Here is a 16,501-nt window from a genome sequence, read left to right as displayed (position 1 = left end):
GCCACCTTGGAACACATTCACCGAGCTGCCGACCTGCATCAGCTTCTCAGCGGCCTTAGACGATGGCGACGTCATTTCAATTTGCAACTCATTTTCCACAGATACCTTGTCCAGTTCTCATCCGTTACATTTGAAACATACAGTTGTTCGTAAATCGTTATTTGTCGTCCACCTGAAGTTTCTACAGTTACCTTGCATTTGCGCCGTAGATTTTGACATTTTGTTATGCGTATAGTTCAGAAGTTATTGGGAATGAAGGTTGGTTAGCTGTTTCAAGCTGCGCCCCATATGCTACCCTATCGTTTATTCGGTCTTACAGTTTCCTTTAGTGGGTTTAATTGCACGTTGGGATACAAGATGTCCCATGTATCTTGACCACCTAAATACCTTTTTGTTTACTATAAAAATTTTATCAAGCAGATGATGTTTAGCTACCAGAGGGACATTAACCAGCGTTACTACCTCTCTTGTAACTTCGTTCGCTCCAAAGATATCAGCAGCAATACATCTTTTTCAAATAGCTCCTTTCACTTTTTGAATGTTAATCCAGTACCTTTCCTCAAGACCTGTTCAGAAAGTATTGCAATGTATCACTCACATAAAATAGCATTATTGAAAACGTGAGACACAACTGGTGTCGGCTCTCCTGTACTAGCACGTAACTCGTCCGCTTGTTGGAGCTGACAGCAGACAAACAGAAAAACAAAAAAAATGCACGCGTATAATTCAGTCAACTGCCTTCACTTGAAGGTTTGTGTGAGTATACTGTGCAGCAGCGAAGCGAAAGTAGAAATGCTACTAGTCTATGGAGAATATAAGTTAGCAGAACAGTAAATCCAATAATGTTTTGTCATTTTCAATATGGGTACATATGTACTATAGTACTCCTAAGGATATGTTTTCTACAGTAAAGGCAGTCCTTGATTACTTACACAAACCAGCAAACCATCAACTAAAGATGTTTGACTGAATGAACGATGTGCATTTTCGTTGTGTTGTCATTTGTTTATTGTCAAGGCCAACAATAAAATTCCTTTAACACGGATAAACAGAGGGCTATTCAAAATGAATATAGGAATAGCTAAGGGCCACAGCTGTTTAACGCATAGCGATGCGTCTGTCAGAACAACAGAGAATATAAAAGTGAGTTAAATAGAAAGGAGTTAATTTTTTACATACTTTATAGGTGTTCCATATGACTCCCCTTGGTCACACCGACAACATCGAAGCGATAACCCAATTCACGCCTTATGTTCTGAAGCAAATGTGGAACCACCGACTTGAATGCGTTAGAAATGCACATTTTGAGTTCTGGGACTGTTTCCGGCAAAGTAGGAACATACACAAAATCTTCCACATAAAAATATAGATAATAGTAAAAAACACCAAATCATTGGGTGTCAGGACCGGAGACCTAGATGGGAAAAAGCAGAACACGGCGTCGTTATGTCAAATACGACCATTCTAATGGCTCGGAAAACCTCTATGTAAAGGTGTGTTAACCGACATACCCATTCACTGCGCTTGCAGCACAATGATCGAAGCTTTTAATTTATATTCAGTTTCTCTGTAATTCTTATCGATGCTCGCTATGCATTTAATATTTCCGGCCGTTTGTAAGGTCGGGTGGTATCTGACAGCGGAATGCTACGAACAAGAGCTGTTTGCAAACGCTTGCGCTAAAGATGCACGTGTTGCGGCAAGGTAGTCTGAACTACTACAGTCTGACGTAGCAGTCGCGACACTGCGTCTCGTTGTTGTTACCCACAACGATAGCAGCGCCCGAAGCGATACTTCTGAATACAATATCGGATGAGTGCGAGTACTAACGTCAATAATAATTTGCAACGCAGTTCCTACCACAGGGAGTGTACGTAGTGACATAACAATCGACGACAACCAAAATATGACACCACATTTGTTGTTATTTGGTTTCCTAGGAACTGTGGGATTTACGAAATGGTACATTACAGGTCAGTTCATTTACGATTCGCTTGAAATGTACAGACACTTACTGAATAACAACGCTTTCTTTTAATAGCAACATGTTGCAGATAAGCACCAGAAGACCGGACCTTCTGCAGAAAGACGTCGTATATCTACCCAACGAAGCGAAGTTTTGTTCGCTCAACTTTCAGTCAAATCAGTGAATGTGGAACTTAGGAAATCTATATGAAATGTAATACCCACGTTCTTTAACGTGCCAAATAGGTCACAACAACTCTATCCTAAGGGAAGACAACGCAGATGTCACAATCACCAAAAGCAATAAAATTGTCTCCCAATGCAAGAGAAACCAATTGCACAATTGTGTCTAAATCTGAGCTAAAAACATCTTCATCTACATAGATACTCAGCAAGCCACAGTACGGTGCGCAACGGTGGGTACCTTGTACCACATGCCACTTCGTTTCCTGTTCCAGTCGCAAACAGAGCGAGAGAAAAACGATTGACTGTATGCTTTCGTATGAGCCCTAATTTATCGTATTTTATCTTCGTGGTCCTTACGCGCAATGTATGTTGCCGGTAGTACAATCGTTTAACAGTCAGCTTTGCCAGCCGTAGTGGCCGAGCGGTTCTAGGCGCTTCAGTCCGGAACTGCGCGACTGCTACGGTCGCAGGTTCGAATCCTGCCTCGGGCATGGATGTGTGTGATGTCCTTACGTTAGTTAGGTTTAAGTAGTTTTAAGTCTAGGGGACTGATGACCTCTTATGTTAAGTCCCTTAGCGCTCAGAGCCATTTCAACCGTTTTGAACAGTCAGCTTCAAATCCAGATTCTCTAAATTTCACCATAGTGTTTCTCGAAAAGAACGTCGCCTTTCCTTGAGGGATTCGCATTTGAGTTCCCGAAACATCTCCGTAACACCTACGTGTTGTTCGAACCTGCCGTTAACAAACCTAGCAGCCTGCCTCTGAATTGCTTCGATGTCTTCCTTCAATCCAACCTGGTACGGATCCCAAACACTAGAGCAGCACTCAAGAATAGGTCGTACCAGCGTCCTATATGCGGTCTCCTTTACAGGTGAACCACTCTTTTCTAAAATTCTCCCAATAAACGAGAAGAATCGTCAATGCATTCGATTTTGAAGCACAAGTAACTATATTTACAAAATCATTCGTGTATTAGAAAGTCGAGTGAAGTATAAGAAATGGCGAATCATTAGACTACGTACGACACGTTTTACGTGTCAAAGAAAGTGCCCTGATAATAAAACAGACGTGAACAGAGAAATACGCTTCTCATGCAAGAAATTTGTGTTTACGTTCTCTCATTTGCAGCAGAATAAGCTCTAAATATACACGTATTTGTAAGTATTTGTTCATGAATAAGTTGAAGCTTATGTCATTGAATCAGTGCGATTCAGCTGTCTTTACATGTATTTCACTGTGGTTTATTGTCTCTTGGTAATTTACTAACACATGGAACGCAAAAACATGACGATTTCGTTATTGAATTAGAAAATAACTAAAAACAAAACATTGTCCTTCCGACGCATGTGAGTGCCTGCTTTCTCACCTCTTGGAGAACTAGTGCCGCTCCAGCCGTCAAACGGTAACAAATTTTACACCAGAGAGTGCCGTGACTGTATGTATTTGATTGTGGATCTGCGGTGGAACAAGACCAACACGTCATTTTCAATCAGAACATAAATGCTTTCCTGAGTGGTAAGAGGTTATATTTCCAGTGAATTTTTCTTTATGTCAACAAAAGAGTATTATATTTTGATTACAAGTAAGCACTATCATACTATTATTGTCTCTGTAGGTACAACTCCTATTAGTCTGTGACAAACTTCAACCGAATGATTAACAATGGGAATGGCAAAATATCAAAGCGGTACGTTCAAGTTGTGCTGGACAAAGCAATTTCGGACTGTACCGGACAAAACAGATAGCAAAAAAACCTAATCCTTCTTTTCATTAACAGACGAAGAGAGAGAAGTCAGAACATAAATGGGATGAAAATACTGCGAAGGAAGTCGTAGAAGAAACCACACATTGAAATGTCATTCAGAAAAGCGAATGGGAAATAATACATGATAGAATTAAAGCTTTACGGGAAAAGAAAGACGTGATTGTCAAACCTGTTGTAGGAAATAAGTATTTTTCCGAGAACATTCAGTGATGGACAGAGAACAGGAACCTACGACCATGATAGAAATTTACGTAGCCAGTCCATTTCTTTGAGTAAAGACGAGTTCTGAAATCTAATATACAAATGAGCAGAACAACTAAAAATAAAAACAAAGAAATGAAAGCAGATAGAGACTTTTAGTTTACAATGTCCAGGATAACTGACTCGATGTCCTGCAGTGGGCACCACGTTTCAGGAAGGAGCAAGTTGACAGATTCTTTGACAAATTAGGTGACTTGAAGAATAAGTTCAGATTTATAACCATTTACGATCCACTTCAAACTTTTTTACACGTTACAGTTTCAGCTCCAATAAAACCCTATGAAAATTTAAACGACCAAAGTGCAAAGTGTGGAAAACATATTAAAAAAAAAACAACGAACATATATTCTTATGACATCGAGCTTTATAATTCTATTAAACAGACTATTATAGCACTGTTTAGTATGAAGAAAGTTCCAGTACAGCCTGAAGAAAACCTGTAACTTCGGAAAAGCTTATGTGTCTGACACTATCCCGCCTTTCTCTATTCATTTTGAATTGCCCTGTTTCGATCCTCCGTGTTTCGCGTCGATAGTTTCTCATAGTACTTGGCGTGGTCCAGTAGAGATAGTGTTCGTAGATCCACTTGATGGAAAATCCGCACTTAGGCAATGGTGATTAAAAGTCGGCAGGACAAAGACCTAAGGGTCTGAACATAAAAAACAGATAAATTTTCAACCATTAGGTAAGAATTTCTTGTTACTACTAAGTTGTGAACGTGGTTGGCAAAACTGGTGCATCTTCAAAAAAATAGCAAAATATAGGCACTCCTTAGTTTCAAGTTCGGGAAATTGTTAGCATAACCCACTCAAATATCATGAAACTATATTAATTCTTCAGTGTACAACATTGCGAATTTAGAAAGATTTTCAGCTCATGACAACTGTGTTTACACATATTAGCCGAGTGTGAATGTCTTGTGCCTTGTAATTTCTCAAAAAAGGTTCGAATGGCTTTGAGCACTATGGGACTTAACTTCTGAGGTCATCAGTTCTAGGGGTAGAACTTAGAACTACTTAAAGCTAACTAATCTTATGACACCACACACATTCATACCCGAGGCAGGATTCGAACCTGCGACCGTATCGGTCGCGCGGTTCCAGACTGTAGCGCCTAGAACCGCTCCGGCACCCGGCCGGCGTAATTTCTCGCAGAAACAGATGAAACTCGACTATGTCAAGGCTCAACGGCGAATAGTTAGCAGAATTCTTGCTATTTACATGTCTGTGAAAACATAATACGTTAGAAAAAACGCAAGAGCTGCAACGTCAAGACCTTTTACCGTTCTAATTTTTAATATAGCAAGGAAATTCGTTGTTATTTGCGTCTGCGAACACATGAGCAATACATCCGACTAAAACAATCATGCGCATCAGCTGTCGCCGAGCACTGCCTCGATTATAATCATGAAATGAAATACGATGAGATCGGTGTAGCATGGTGCAAACGCCAAGTTTCTGAGGCAGCATAATTAAGATATCTATCGAAATAAAGGTCCGAAAGCCTTATAAACAGGGATGGAGGTTTCACATTAAACAACGCTTGGTGTCCGGTACTATATCGCCGACCATCACATCCACCATGCCTAGAAATCCATGACGGAATTTACGTTTCACAGAGTACGAGTGCGTGCTCTATAAAACAAAAGAACAAAATGGCTCTGAGCACTATGGGACTCAACTGCTGAGGTCATTAGTCCCCTAGAACTTAGAACTAGTTAAACCTAACTAACCTAAGGACATCACAAACATCCATGCCCGAGGCAGGATTCGAACCTGCGACCGTAGCGGCCTTGCGGTTCCAGACTGCAGCGCCTTTAACCGCACGGCCACTTCGGCCGGCAAAACAAAAGAACATCAAAGGGCACAGTGCCCGTCGGCAATCGAACTCCGCTATAAACAGCGGCGTGAGACTAACAATAGCTCACAGTCTGATTGCACCTGCCTCTCGCGTTCCTCATAACAAACGAAAGCAAGAAACGAATAAGTGGGCGGGCGGTAATGCGGTCTCCGCTATGGAATAAAAGTCCTAAGAGAAGTCGAAACGTTTCAGTAAACAAGAGGAGGGACAAGTTGAAATACAGTCGTAGCAGTGGTACTAGTAATACAACACCGGATCGCACGCGTGTGAGTGCTTTCGACACGTAGAGCTCGGGCGTGCGCTGACGAATACCTTTACTTCATTGGCTGATCGCGACCTCGTGGCGCACTGCGTACTTTCCTTGTCACTGCCATCGACGCGTTCAGATTGCCCACTTCGGAACTTTCATGTTGTAGACCGTTTCTTAAGTCAATACGCATTCTATTTAGAATTGTTAGCAATTTACAGAAGTTGAGGCATAAGACGGAGGGAAGTGTGTAACACAATGAAATATTTCAGTGTTTCTCCTCTGGCCACTGTGAAGTGGCCGAGCGGTTAAAGGCGCTACAGCCTGGAACCGCACGACCGCTACGGTCGCAGGTTCGAATCCTGCCTCGGGCATGGATGTGTGTGATGTCCTTAGGTTAGTTAGGTTTAAGTAGTTCTAAGTTCTAGGGGACTTATGACCACAGCAGTTGAGTCCCATAGTGCTCACAGCCATTTTTAGAGCCATCCTCTGGCCAGCCCAGTAATAGAAGTTTAAGATATTTTTATTCCATTTTTAGCTGACAGGATTCGCTTTTTGTTTACTACACTCTTTTTTCCCAACTTAGAGAAATTTCTCGCGAAAATAAGTTTTTGAAAATGTAAGAAAATGCTTCACTTTACTACATAGTCATGTACCTAGAAAGTAATATTTTACTGAAATTTAAGTGCTGCAACGGAGAAAATCTTGCCAGTACTGTATGTAATAACGTACCTCTTACCTTCAATAAAATCTTCCCAGTTTCTAACCCGTGTCTTTTCGAATAAAATATTCGTCCTTTCGCAGCTGTCTCCGCCATCGCAATCAGGAGTTCAAATCACTGATTTCAACTCCTGGTGACTATGGTGGAGACAACTGTCGAAAGCTCGCGTGTTTTATTCGAAATGATGTGGCTTGTAAATAGAGAAGATTCTACTGAAGGATCCCATTGCGAAAGACTCCGAGGACACATATCTATTACATTATTACCGATACGTCACCACAAACCAATAGTAGTAAATGAAATAAAATTAGCAGAAGTATTATCAAAAACCAGTTAAAAGTCAAATACATTTTAAGTAGAAGCTACTGACACCAACAGGAATTTCTACTTTCAAAGTAAAGTTGGTAAGACGTTAGAGAACTTCCCTTCATTTGTAAATATCGCTTGTTCCGCGGTAAAAGACTTTCTTTCGTTTCAAGGTGCAAGATAGCTCAAGGACGATGGCATATGGCTTAACCGTCGTCATGATATATAACTAGTTTTAAAAATATAGGCAATTTTACTTACCATAAAACTCTGTAACTTAAGAAATAACAATATCTTCTGAAAAGGTTTAAATTATTGTTCAGCACTAAAATGTGTAGAGCTCTAAATATTTACAAATGATGCATCAAACACAACTTCATGTCTCACAACAACGAAAACAGTACAAAATTCAGAAAACTGCTTATGGCGGTCACTAGTGTGGATTGACTTATGTGACTCTAAACTCAGTCACCAAACTGGAACACCAACCAGGAACGGGAATGGAAAATGTTCAAAGTGCCAAATCTGTCTTTTTTCAACAGAATGAAAAAAAATGTATTGCTCTTAGTGCATAACTGATTTGTATACAAAAAATTAAGAGGCTATCATGATAGCACAGCATGGAGCTGCTCATTTCATTGACGGATGATAATAATAATAATGAAACGAATTAGAAAATAAATAGTTCATTCAGAATGTGCTAAGTGGGATACCAGAGAAGTAACTGGTTCTAACTGCCAATAAGAAAGATTCTACAAGTTGATTGTTGCAAAGGAGAAAACATTAACCAACCACTATCAATAATGCCATTTTATTTACACAAAAAGCGCCGTGACCTGTTTCTAACTGACAGGTTAGTCTTCAAATGGCTGTTAACGTTTATTTTACATTTGGTGTTATTTACATTAGTTGTTGGCTCTTTTTTTTTCAACAAGAATTCTGAACAACAAGAAATATAATTTACCTTTGCTAAATGCCATTAATACTGAGGCACCATTATTTGTGATAGTACTTGGTGGTTCTAACTGAAGTGTTGCTACTGACAGCTGTCCAGTGTGGACTGTAATTATTGCATGCCAGTGAAACTTAGTAAATAATGTAATGCGTTAATATGGAACCGATTTAATCCGGAAAAAATTAGTTCCAATTTTGGCCACCAGGTGCAAATCCGGTGATGTGAATGCAAGGAAGACATGGAGAAATGTTTTCGTATGTAATGGATAAGGAACGGGACGTGGTCAGGAATGGTTCAAAATGGTTCAAATGGCTCTGAGCACTATGGGACTTAACAACTAATGTCATCAGTCCCCTAGAACTTAGAACTACTTAAACCTAACTAACCTAAGGACATCACACAACACCCAGTCATCACAAGGCAGAGAAGCAGTAAAGGTCAAAGAAGTGAGAAAGGCGTAATGTTGATTGTACTGTTAACTGCTACTTGCACAGTTTGTTGAGTATGAGCATCAGAGAGATCGACAAGATTATGTCCTCTGTCACATTTGCACCTGGTGGCCAAAATTGGAACTAATTTTTTTCCAACGTAAATCGGTTCCATATTTTCGCTTTAGTCTATCAACCAAGTTTTTCTGCCATACGATAATTACAGTCCACACTGGACCTCTAGTGAGTAGCTGCACTTTTAATTATAACCACCCAGAACAAGTACAGAAATACAGCATTAGACATTTTACTAATAGAGCTCTAGTTACCAAAAGAGAGTCGTCCTTTCTTCTAATCATCACAATAACAGAGGGGGGGGGGGGTTACTCTATCCCACCTTTTGAAAATATTGGAATGTAATTAGTTACTTTATAATTTGAATTTTTGAATTTTGGAAAAAAATATTTATTGTTTTTAGTCCATTCTTCTAACACATTTCATATACGTTTCAAACGTTTTCAGTTAAACTAAACCCAAAAATTTAAGTTTCAGCTGCAGATGTAACTTTCCCAGTGAATGTCTGAATGTCTCCAATACTTTCAGGTTTCTTAAAAACTATGTTGAGAATAAAAATCAATAATAATTACCGACATCTGAGTTTTTAAAATTTTCTCTTGTGGTCATAAAGCTAGCCAACGGCCTTGCTGCAATGGTGACATCGGTTCCCGTCATATCACCGAAGTTAAGCGCGGTCGGGCTGGGCTAGCACTTGGATGGGTGACCATCCGGTCTGCCTAGCGCTGTTGGCAAGCTGGGTGCACTCAGCCCTTGTGAGGCAAACTGAGGGGCTACTTGATTGAGAAGTAGCGGCTCCGGTCTTGAAAACTGGTATCTGTCCGTGAGAGCGGTGTGCTGACCATATGCCCTTCCATATCTGCATCCATTTTTTTACAGAACGCATATGATCTGAGGATGACACGGCCGCCGGTCAGTACCGTTGGGCCTTCATGATCTGTTCGGGAGGAGTTTAGTTTTTTAGGTAATAAAGTTGGTAGCACATGATATTGAAAGTGTGTTGATATTACTAAGGGTGTGCTAAAAGGTATTTTCGGTTTCTGGATCTTACACATCTGTAACCATTTAACCCAATGCTGTTAATACAATTCACCAACAACTGACGAATTTCATTTTTTTATTTTTTTAAAGTAGCGATAATGTACAGCGCCTTGACAACGCACTTTAAGGAAAGTGCATGGCACTTCTTGCGTTAAATTTTGGAACTCCAGAGGAGGAAAGTATAGCTTCGCACAAAGACCATGCGCCATCTACTAATACAAGTTTGTAAGAGATTCTCTGTGATTTGGCTCCAGAATCAAATCTAGGGACGTGAAACAGAATACGGAGAACACAATAGCACTAAAATCGCGTTCTGTAAAAAAATGACACAACGTTTTCCAGTTCCGATATTCATACATTCGTAGGTAGACTATCCTCTACGTACGATAGTATCTCTATGTAGGTCCGGTCATGGCACCCCTAAAAATCGGGATACCCCGCGACATCTAGCAACACCAGGAGAACACGGCAAGTGCCATAACGCGACTTCCTAGAAGCTTTGCTGGGTGTAATAGGAGTGAAAATGAGTCTCGTCTTATCCGTAGACACTCGACAGTTTCTGCGAAGACGACGGTCAAAGACGGCGACAGAATTTAGATGCCTTTTAGCGGGCGATACTTTCATCCGAAGTTGTGGCACAGTGGCTCCTCTTTTGTGTCTCGTCCTCGAAACATGATTATTGTCTTCATTTATTTTATTTATTTACTTTTTCACTTATCTATCATGTCAGTTGAGTGTTACTACACGAATGCTTATTATCAGGTTAGGGGATATAAGGACATCATGTTAACTGTAAAATTACGACTGGGTTTCGCAGTAAGTTTCATAAATTTCTTATATAATACATGTTTGTATATGGCAATTTAATGGGTTACAATGTTTTTAAGCTCTCATATTGCATTTTTATATTCCTTCTTATATCATATTACCATGTTCATTCTTCAGGAAGATTTGGTGCATTCCCTTCGATGATATCTATCTTAGAAACTTTCTAAACAGGAATTCCAAACAGCACGAGTATCGCGCGAAGGCAGTTTTGCCGTAGTGGCATTTTGTCGCACGAATCTCACTCTGAAAACAAACATCGTTAACATTGCTGAAGATTTCAGGCGTTGGCAATAATTTCATGGTGAACCACGAGTAATGGATCGTTTTACCGGAAACGGACGCTTGCAGTCGACTATGAAGAACGACTGCCGGAAAGCCTCCGTGCGCTCTCGAATCTCTCTAATTTTACATTCGTGATCTCCTCGGCAAGAATAAGTAGGGGGAAGCAATATATTCGATACCTCATCCAGAAACGCACCCTCTCGAAACCTGGACAGCAAGCTACACCGCGATGCAGAGTGCCTCTCTTGCAGAGACTGCCGCTTGAGTTTGCTAAACATCTCCGCAACGCTATCACGCTTACCAAATAACCCTGTGACGAAACGCGCAGCTCTTCTTCGGATCTTCTCTATCTCCTCCGTCAACCCGACCTGGTACGGATCCCACACTGATGAGCAATACTCAAGTATAGGTCGAACGAGTGTTTTGTAAGCCACCTCCTTTGTTGATGGACTACATTTTCTAAGGACTCTCCCAAGGAATCTCAACCTTGTACCCGCCTTATCAACAATTAATTTCATGTGATCATTCCACTTCAAATCGTTCCGCACGCATACTCCTAGATATTTTACAGAAGTAACTGCTACCAGTGTTTGTTCCGCTATCATATAATCATACAATAAATGATCCTTCTTTCTATTTATTCGCAGTACGTTACATTTGTCTATGTTAAGGGTCAGTTGCCACTCCCTGCACCAAGTGCCTATCCGCTGCAGATCTTCCTACATTTCGCTACAACTTTCTAATGCTGCAACTTCTCTGCATAACTACAGCATCATCCGCGAAAAGCCGCATGGAACTTCCGACACCTTCTACCCCTCTTCCACTGGGAGAAGTTCTACATCTACATCTACATCGATACTCCGCAAGCCACCTGACGGTGTGTGGCGGAGGGTACCTTGAGTACCTCTATCGGTTCTCCCTTCTATTCCAGTCTCGTATTGTTCGTGGAAAGAAGGATTGTCGGTATGCCTCTGTGAGGGCTCTAATCTCTCTGATTTTATCCTCATGTCTCTTCGCGAGATATACGTAGGAGGGAGCAATATACTGCTTGACTCCTCGGTGAAGATATGTTCTCGAAACTTTAACAAAAGCCCGTACCGAGCTACTGAGCGTCTCTAGTGCAGAGTCTCCCACTGGAGTTTATCTATCATCTCCGTAACGCTTCCGCGATTACTAAATAATCCTGTAACGAAGAGCGCTGCTCTCCGTTGGATCTTCTCTATATCTTCTATCAACCCTATCTGGTACGGATCCCACACTGCTTAGCAGTATTCAAGCAGTGGGCGAACAAGCGGACTGTAACCTACTTCCTTTGTTTTCGGATTGCATGTCCTTAGGATTATTCCAACGAATCTCAGTCTGGCATCTGCTTTACCAACGATCAATTTTATATGATAATTCCATTTTAAATCACTCCTAATGCGTACTCCGAGATAATTAATGGAATTTACTGCTTCCAGTTGCTGACCTGCTATTTTGTAGCTAAGTGATAAGGGATCTATCTTTCTATGTATTCGCAGCACATTACACTTGCCTACATTGAGATTCAATTGTCATTCCCTGCACCAGGCGTCAATTCGCTGCAGATCCTCCTGCACATCAGTACAATTTTCCATTGTTACAACCTCTCGATACAGCACAGCATCATCTGCAAAAAGCCTCAGTGAACTTCCGATGTTATCCACAAGGTCATTTATGTACATTGTGAATAGCAACGGTCCTATGACACTCCCCTGCGGCACACATGAAATCACTCTTACTTCGGAAGACTTCTCTCCATTGAGAATGACATGCTGCGTTCTGTTATCTAGGAACTCTTCAATCCAATCACACAATTGGTCTGATAGTGGGATATCCTGGTAAGTAGCGGGAAGTAAGAGACGGTTAGGACGTACCTGCACGGGGTGCCGTGCTTGTGGTAGAGGCGCCGCAGCGCGGTTATGGGCGCTCCCCGGAGGCTGATGCCGTCGCCGCAGATGGGCAGGGTGTCGGTGGGCCCGGGCAGCGCCTTGGCTAGCCGGCGCAGACGCAGCCAGCGCGAGAGCGCCGACGCGCGCGTCGCTGCCGACAGCGCCAGCAGCAGCGCCAGCAGCAGCGCCAGGGCGCTCGCCACGTCGGATGCCTGCAGCGTCCAGTGCGCCATCCCGCCGTTAACTGGCGGCCACGGTGGCGGCAGCGCAGGGGCGCGCGCCGCCCCGGCCGGCCAGTCCTCGGCGAGGCGCACGTGACCGAGCGGCCGCGGCCTGCACGCCCCGCACTCTCCGACGTCGAAGGCAGTCGCGTTTTCCTGCGCCGCGCTGCACCTTATGTCCTTCGTTCCCGACCCGTCTGCAGAGCATTTCCCCGCAGCTAAGCTCGTCCTTTTTTTCCCTCGCAGTTCCGTTCTGTTGCGTGCCCACATCGAGTCTGACATTTCTGCACCGAGCGTTTCCCGTACTGTGGAGCCTAAGGGTCTGCTTCCACTTGTCGTCTTCGTCACCTGCACAGGGAGCAGAAAACGTGAAACATTACACACGAGCATTGCGAACGGAACCCCGTTATATAACTCGCTTCTTTCCTCTTTTTATCGTAACCGCAAGGATGAAATATCTACCTTTTCCTTCATCTATATTTCTGATAACGTCCTTGTATGATGTAGCGGGTACCTTAAGAGACGTTAAGACGTGCTATCTGAAGTCAGTGCTCCGGATTTACGATAGATAGAATTGTACGCTGTAGAAATTATTGCCGCGCGGGATTAGGCGAGCGGTCTAGGGCGCTGCAGTCACAGACTGTGTGGCTGGTCCCGGCGGAGGTTCGAGTCCTCCCTTGGGCATGGGTGTGTGTGTTTGTCCTTAGGATAATTTAGGTTAAGTAGTGTGTAAGCTTAGGGACTGATGACCTTAGCAGTTAAGTCCCATAAGATTTCACACACATTTGAACATTTTTCTAGAAATTCTTCCAGTTCATATGTGCCATAACAGCAAACCAGTGCTTAACAATACTGGTTAAAAACAGTCTCGGTTGCAATTTTAGTATTTTCTTTATTTTTCAAAGACGCGTTTCGCCTTATTTAGGCATCTTCAGATTATCTTTTCTAGATGGACGCGAGAGGCACCAAGATCTGCATAACGCGTTCCCGTTCACAGGAGCGAGTAACATTAAGATGGGGGCTCTGGTAGTAAGCATAATGTGCAACAGCGTCGTGTGCCAGTACTAAAGATAACCTGAAGATGCCTAAATAAGGCGAAATGCGTCGTTGAAAAATAAAATACCTAAAATTGCAAGCAAGACTGTTTTTAACCAATACTGTACGCTGCACTTCCAGCATGCGGGAATAACTGTGGGTCAGCAAAATCCAATAGCCCAGAGTTACAAATTTCACTTTCTAATTCACTTGGTGACTACTTTCGGGCCGGGACCCAGTTTCAAATCATCCTAACATACTCAAAAATGGTATTTCCGAAAGCGTAAAAACCATTTCAAAAATGTGCAAACAAACATTACAGCGCGTGCAGATTATACCAATTCTAGAATGAGATTTTCGCTCTGCAGCGGAGTGTGCGCTGATATGAAACTTCCTGGCAGTTTAATACTGTGTGCCGGACCGAGACTCCAACTCGGGACCTTTGCCTTTCGCGGGCAAGTACTCTACCAGCTGAGCTACCCAAGCACGACTCATGCCCCGTCCTCACCATTTCTGACCATGTTACGATGATTTGAAATTGGGTCCCTGTCCGAAACTAGTCATCGAGTGAGTAAAAAAATGGAAATTTGCAAATCTGGACTATATTGATTAAAAACAGTCTTGGTTGCAATTTTTATTTTTTTTTTATTTTTCAACGACGCTTTCGCCTTATTTAGGCATCTTCAGGTCATCTACATAGAAAACAGAGAACAAATACATCTATTTAAGAATCGCGATCGCGTTGTGCTGACTTGGATAACCTAAAGGTATGTATAAACAGATCAAATACTGAAAGAGCAAATAGCTTAATTTGGTATTCCTTAGAAGGATCCTTTAGTCATTGTAGCCAAAGGGCATCGTCGAATATATCGGGCCAACATCGCCTTCGTTAAACACAGTAAAAACTAGAAATATAAAATAGTAAAATCAGATAAAAATTCACCAGTGATCGAACACTCAGAAATGCAATCATATTGCCGAAGCCTTATGATAAGGCCTTACCTTTTCAGGTGGACGCGAGTGACACCAAGATCTGGATAACGCGCTCCCGTTCACAGGAGCGAGTAACAGAATGAAATGGGGGCTCAGGTAGTAAGAATAATGCAAATCTGGACTAGTTTTTGGTTGTACTGAGTTCGGATATACACTGACAAAGGAAAAGGTAACGTCGTCGAAGAGTCGATCATCTTATTGACAAGTGAGGTGACAGGTAGTCACAGTAAACGGAGCTCAAACTGTAGCATCAATACACAGTATACGCCCGTCTGGCGGCAACGCAAGACCGTTTTCTCGCATTCGAGCGATCATAGAGGTTGGAGATTCGACATGATGAAGACATACGTTATGTACATAACTGTCACAGGTCGTTGCGGTTGTAACATATAAGCTCAGTTCAGCTGTACAACTCAATGTATCTGACTATGGTTTATCTTGACACACGTAATATCAAAGTCATTCATTCAGTAGCTGACGATGTTTTACTAAGTGACCTATTCAGCACTTGTGCAGTACCGTTCCACTTATACAGGTTCGCATATTCCCGTTACGAACTTCTAGGACTTGCAGATGGGAGTGACTACAAATTTTTATGATTAGAAATCCGTACCCGGAAGCGTACTCTGTCCGTTCTACGGCGGTTTCAGTTCAGATGTATAACGCGTCCACGTCTGGTGAAGGAAAGAGATATGTCTCACAGTTCAAATTCAAATGGCTCTGAGCACTATGGGACTCAACTGCTGAGGTCATTAGTCCCCTAGAACTTAGAACTAGTTAAACCTAGCTAACGTAAGGACATCACAAACATCCATGCCCGAGGCAGGATTCGAACCTGCGACCGTAGCGGTCTTGCGGTTCCAGACTGCAGCGCCTTTAACCGCACGGCCACTTCGGCCGGCTGTCTCACAGTTACTTGTCCTTGTGTGCAACAGGGTAGACGGGATGACGTGTCCTACTGATTACGGGGTCGTGTTCAAGGTTTAATTTACGAGACTCCTGTAGAGTCAGAGGGAGCTGGCACGAGTTCTGGTCGCTGCACTAGAAATTAAAGACACACCAGGTGGTACGAACAGCGCGTACCAGAAAACGCTGCATAGCTACAATGTCTGGTAACAATGTCGGTGGTCGCCACATCAAGCCGCTGTTGCCGTACATCAATTCTATACGTGCAGCATGCTAGGTTCCTTTTTGTTTTAGAACAATTGAAACACGTAATGTTTAAGTGTTGATACGAACGAATGTGCTTAAGTGGTAAATGCGTGTTTCGCTATGTTTATTTTCAAATCGTTACCTAATAACTGTACTACGTCTATCCTAATTCAGATCCTGATGCGAAAGTGGGGGGATAAACATCTGAATTGGAACCGTCCAGACGTGGACTCCTATCTAAAATATTATGTACTCACTTCCCTATCCAA

At 42.3% G+C, this 16,501-nt stretch overlaps 2 protein-coding genes across 2 annotated transcripts in view; both read right to left on the bottom strand.

Moving 5' to 3' along the window:
- The window catches only part of LOC124799061 (cytochrome P450 4C1-like), a 151,069-nt gene extending 138,005 nt beyond the window's left edge, over positions 1 to 13,064 (bottom strand). The window contains exon 1 of the mRNA XM_047262599.1: positions 12,817 to 13,064. Within this exon, the coding sequence (XP_047118555.1) occupies positions 12,817 to 13,064 (248 nt within the window). The remainder of the gene's footprint in view (positions 1 to 12,816) is intronic.
- A 7-nt stretch (positions 13,065 to 13,071) lies between these two features.
- Positions 13,072 to 16,501, bottom strand: part of LOC124799060 — a 161,480-nt gene continuing 158,050 nt past the window's right edge. Inside the window, exon 4 of the mRNA XM_047262598.1 lies at positions 13,072 to 13,400. Within this exon, the coding sequence (XP_047118554.1) occupies positions 13,072 to 13,400 (329 nt within the window). The remainder of the gene's footprint in view (positions 13,401 to 16,501) is intronic.

The sequence above is a fragment of the Schistocerca piceifrons genome, chromosome 5 (genome assembly GCF_021461385.2).
Source record: "Schistocerca piceifrons isolate TAMUIC-IGC-003096 chromosome 5, iqSchPice1.1, whole genome shotgun sequence".
NCBI classification, from domain to species: domain Eukaryota; kingdom Metazoa; phylum Arthropoda; class Insecta; order Orthoptera; family Acrididae; genus Schistocerca; species Schistocerca piceifrons.
This window is presented reverse-complemented; position numbering and strand designations above follow the sequence as displayed.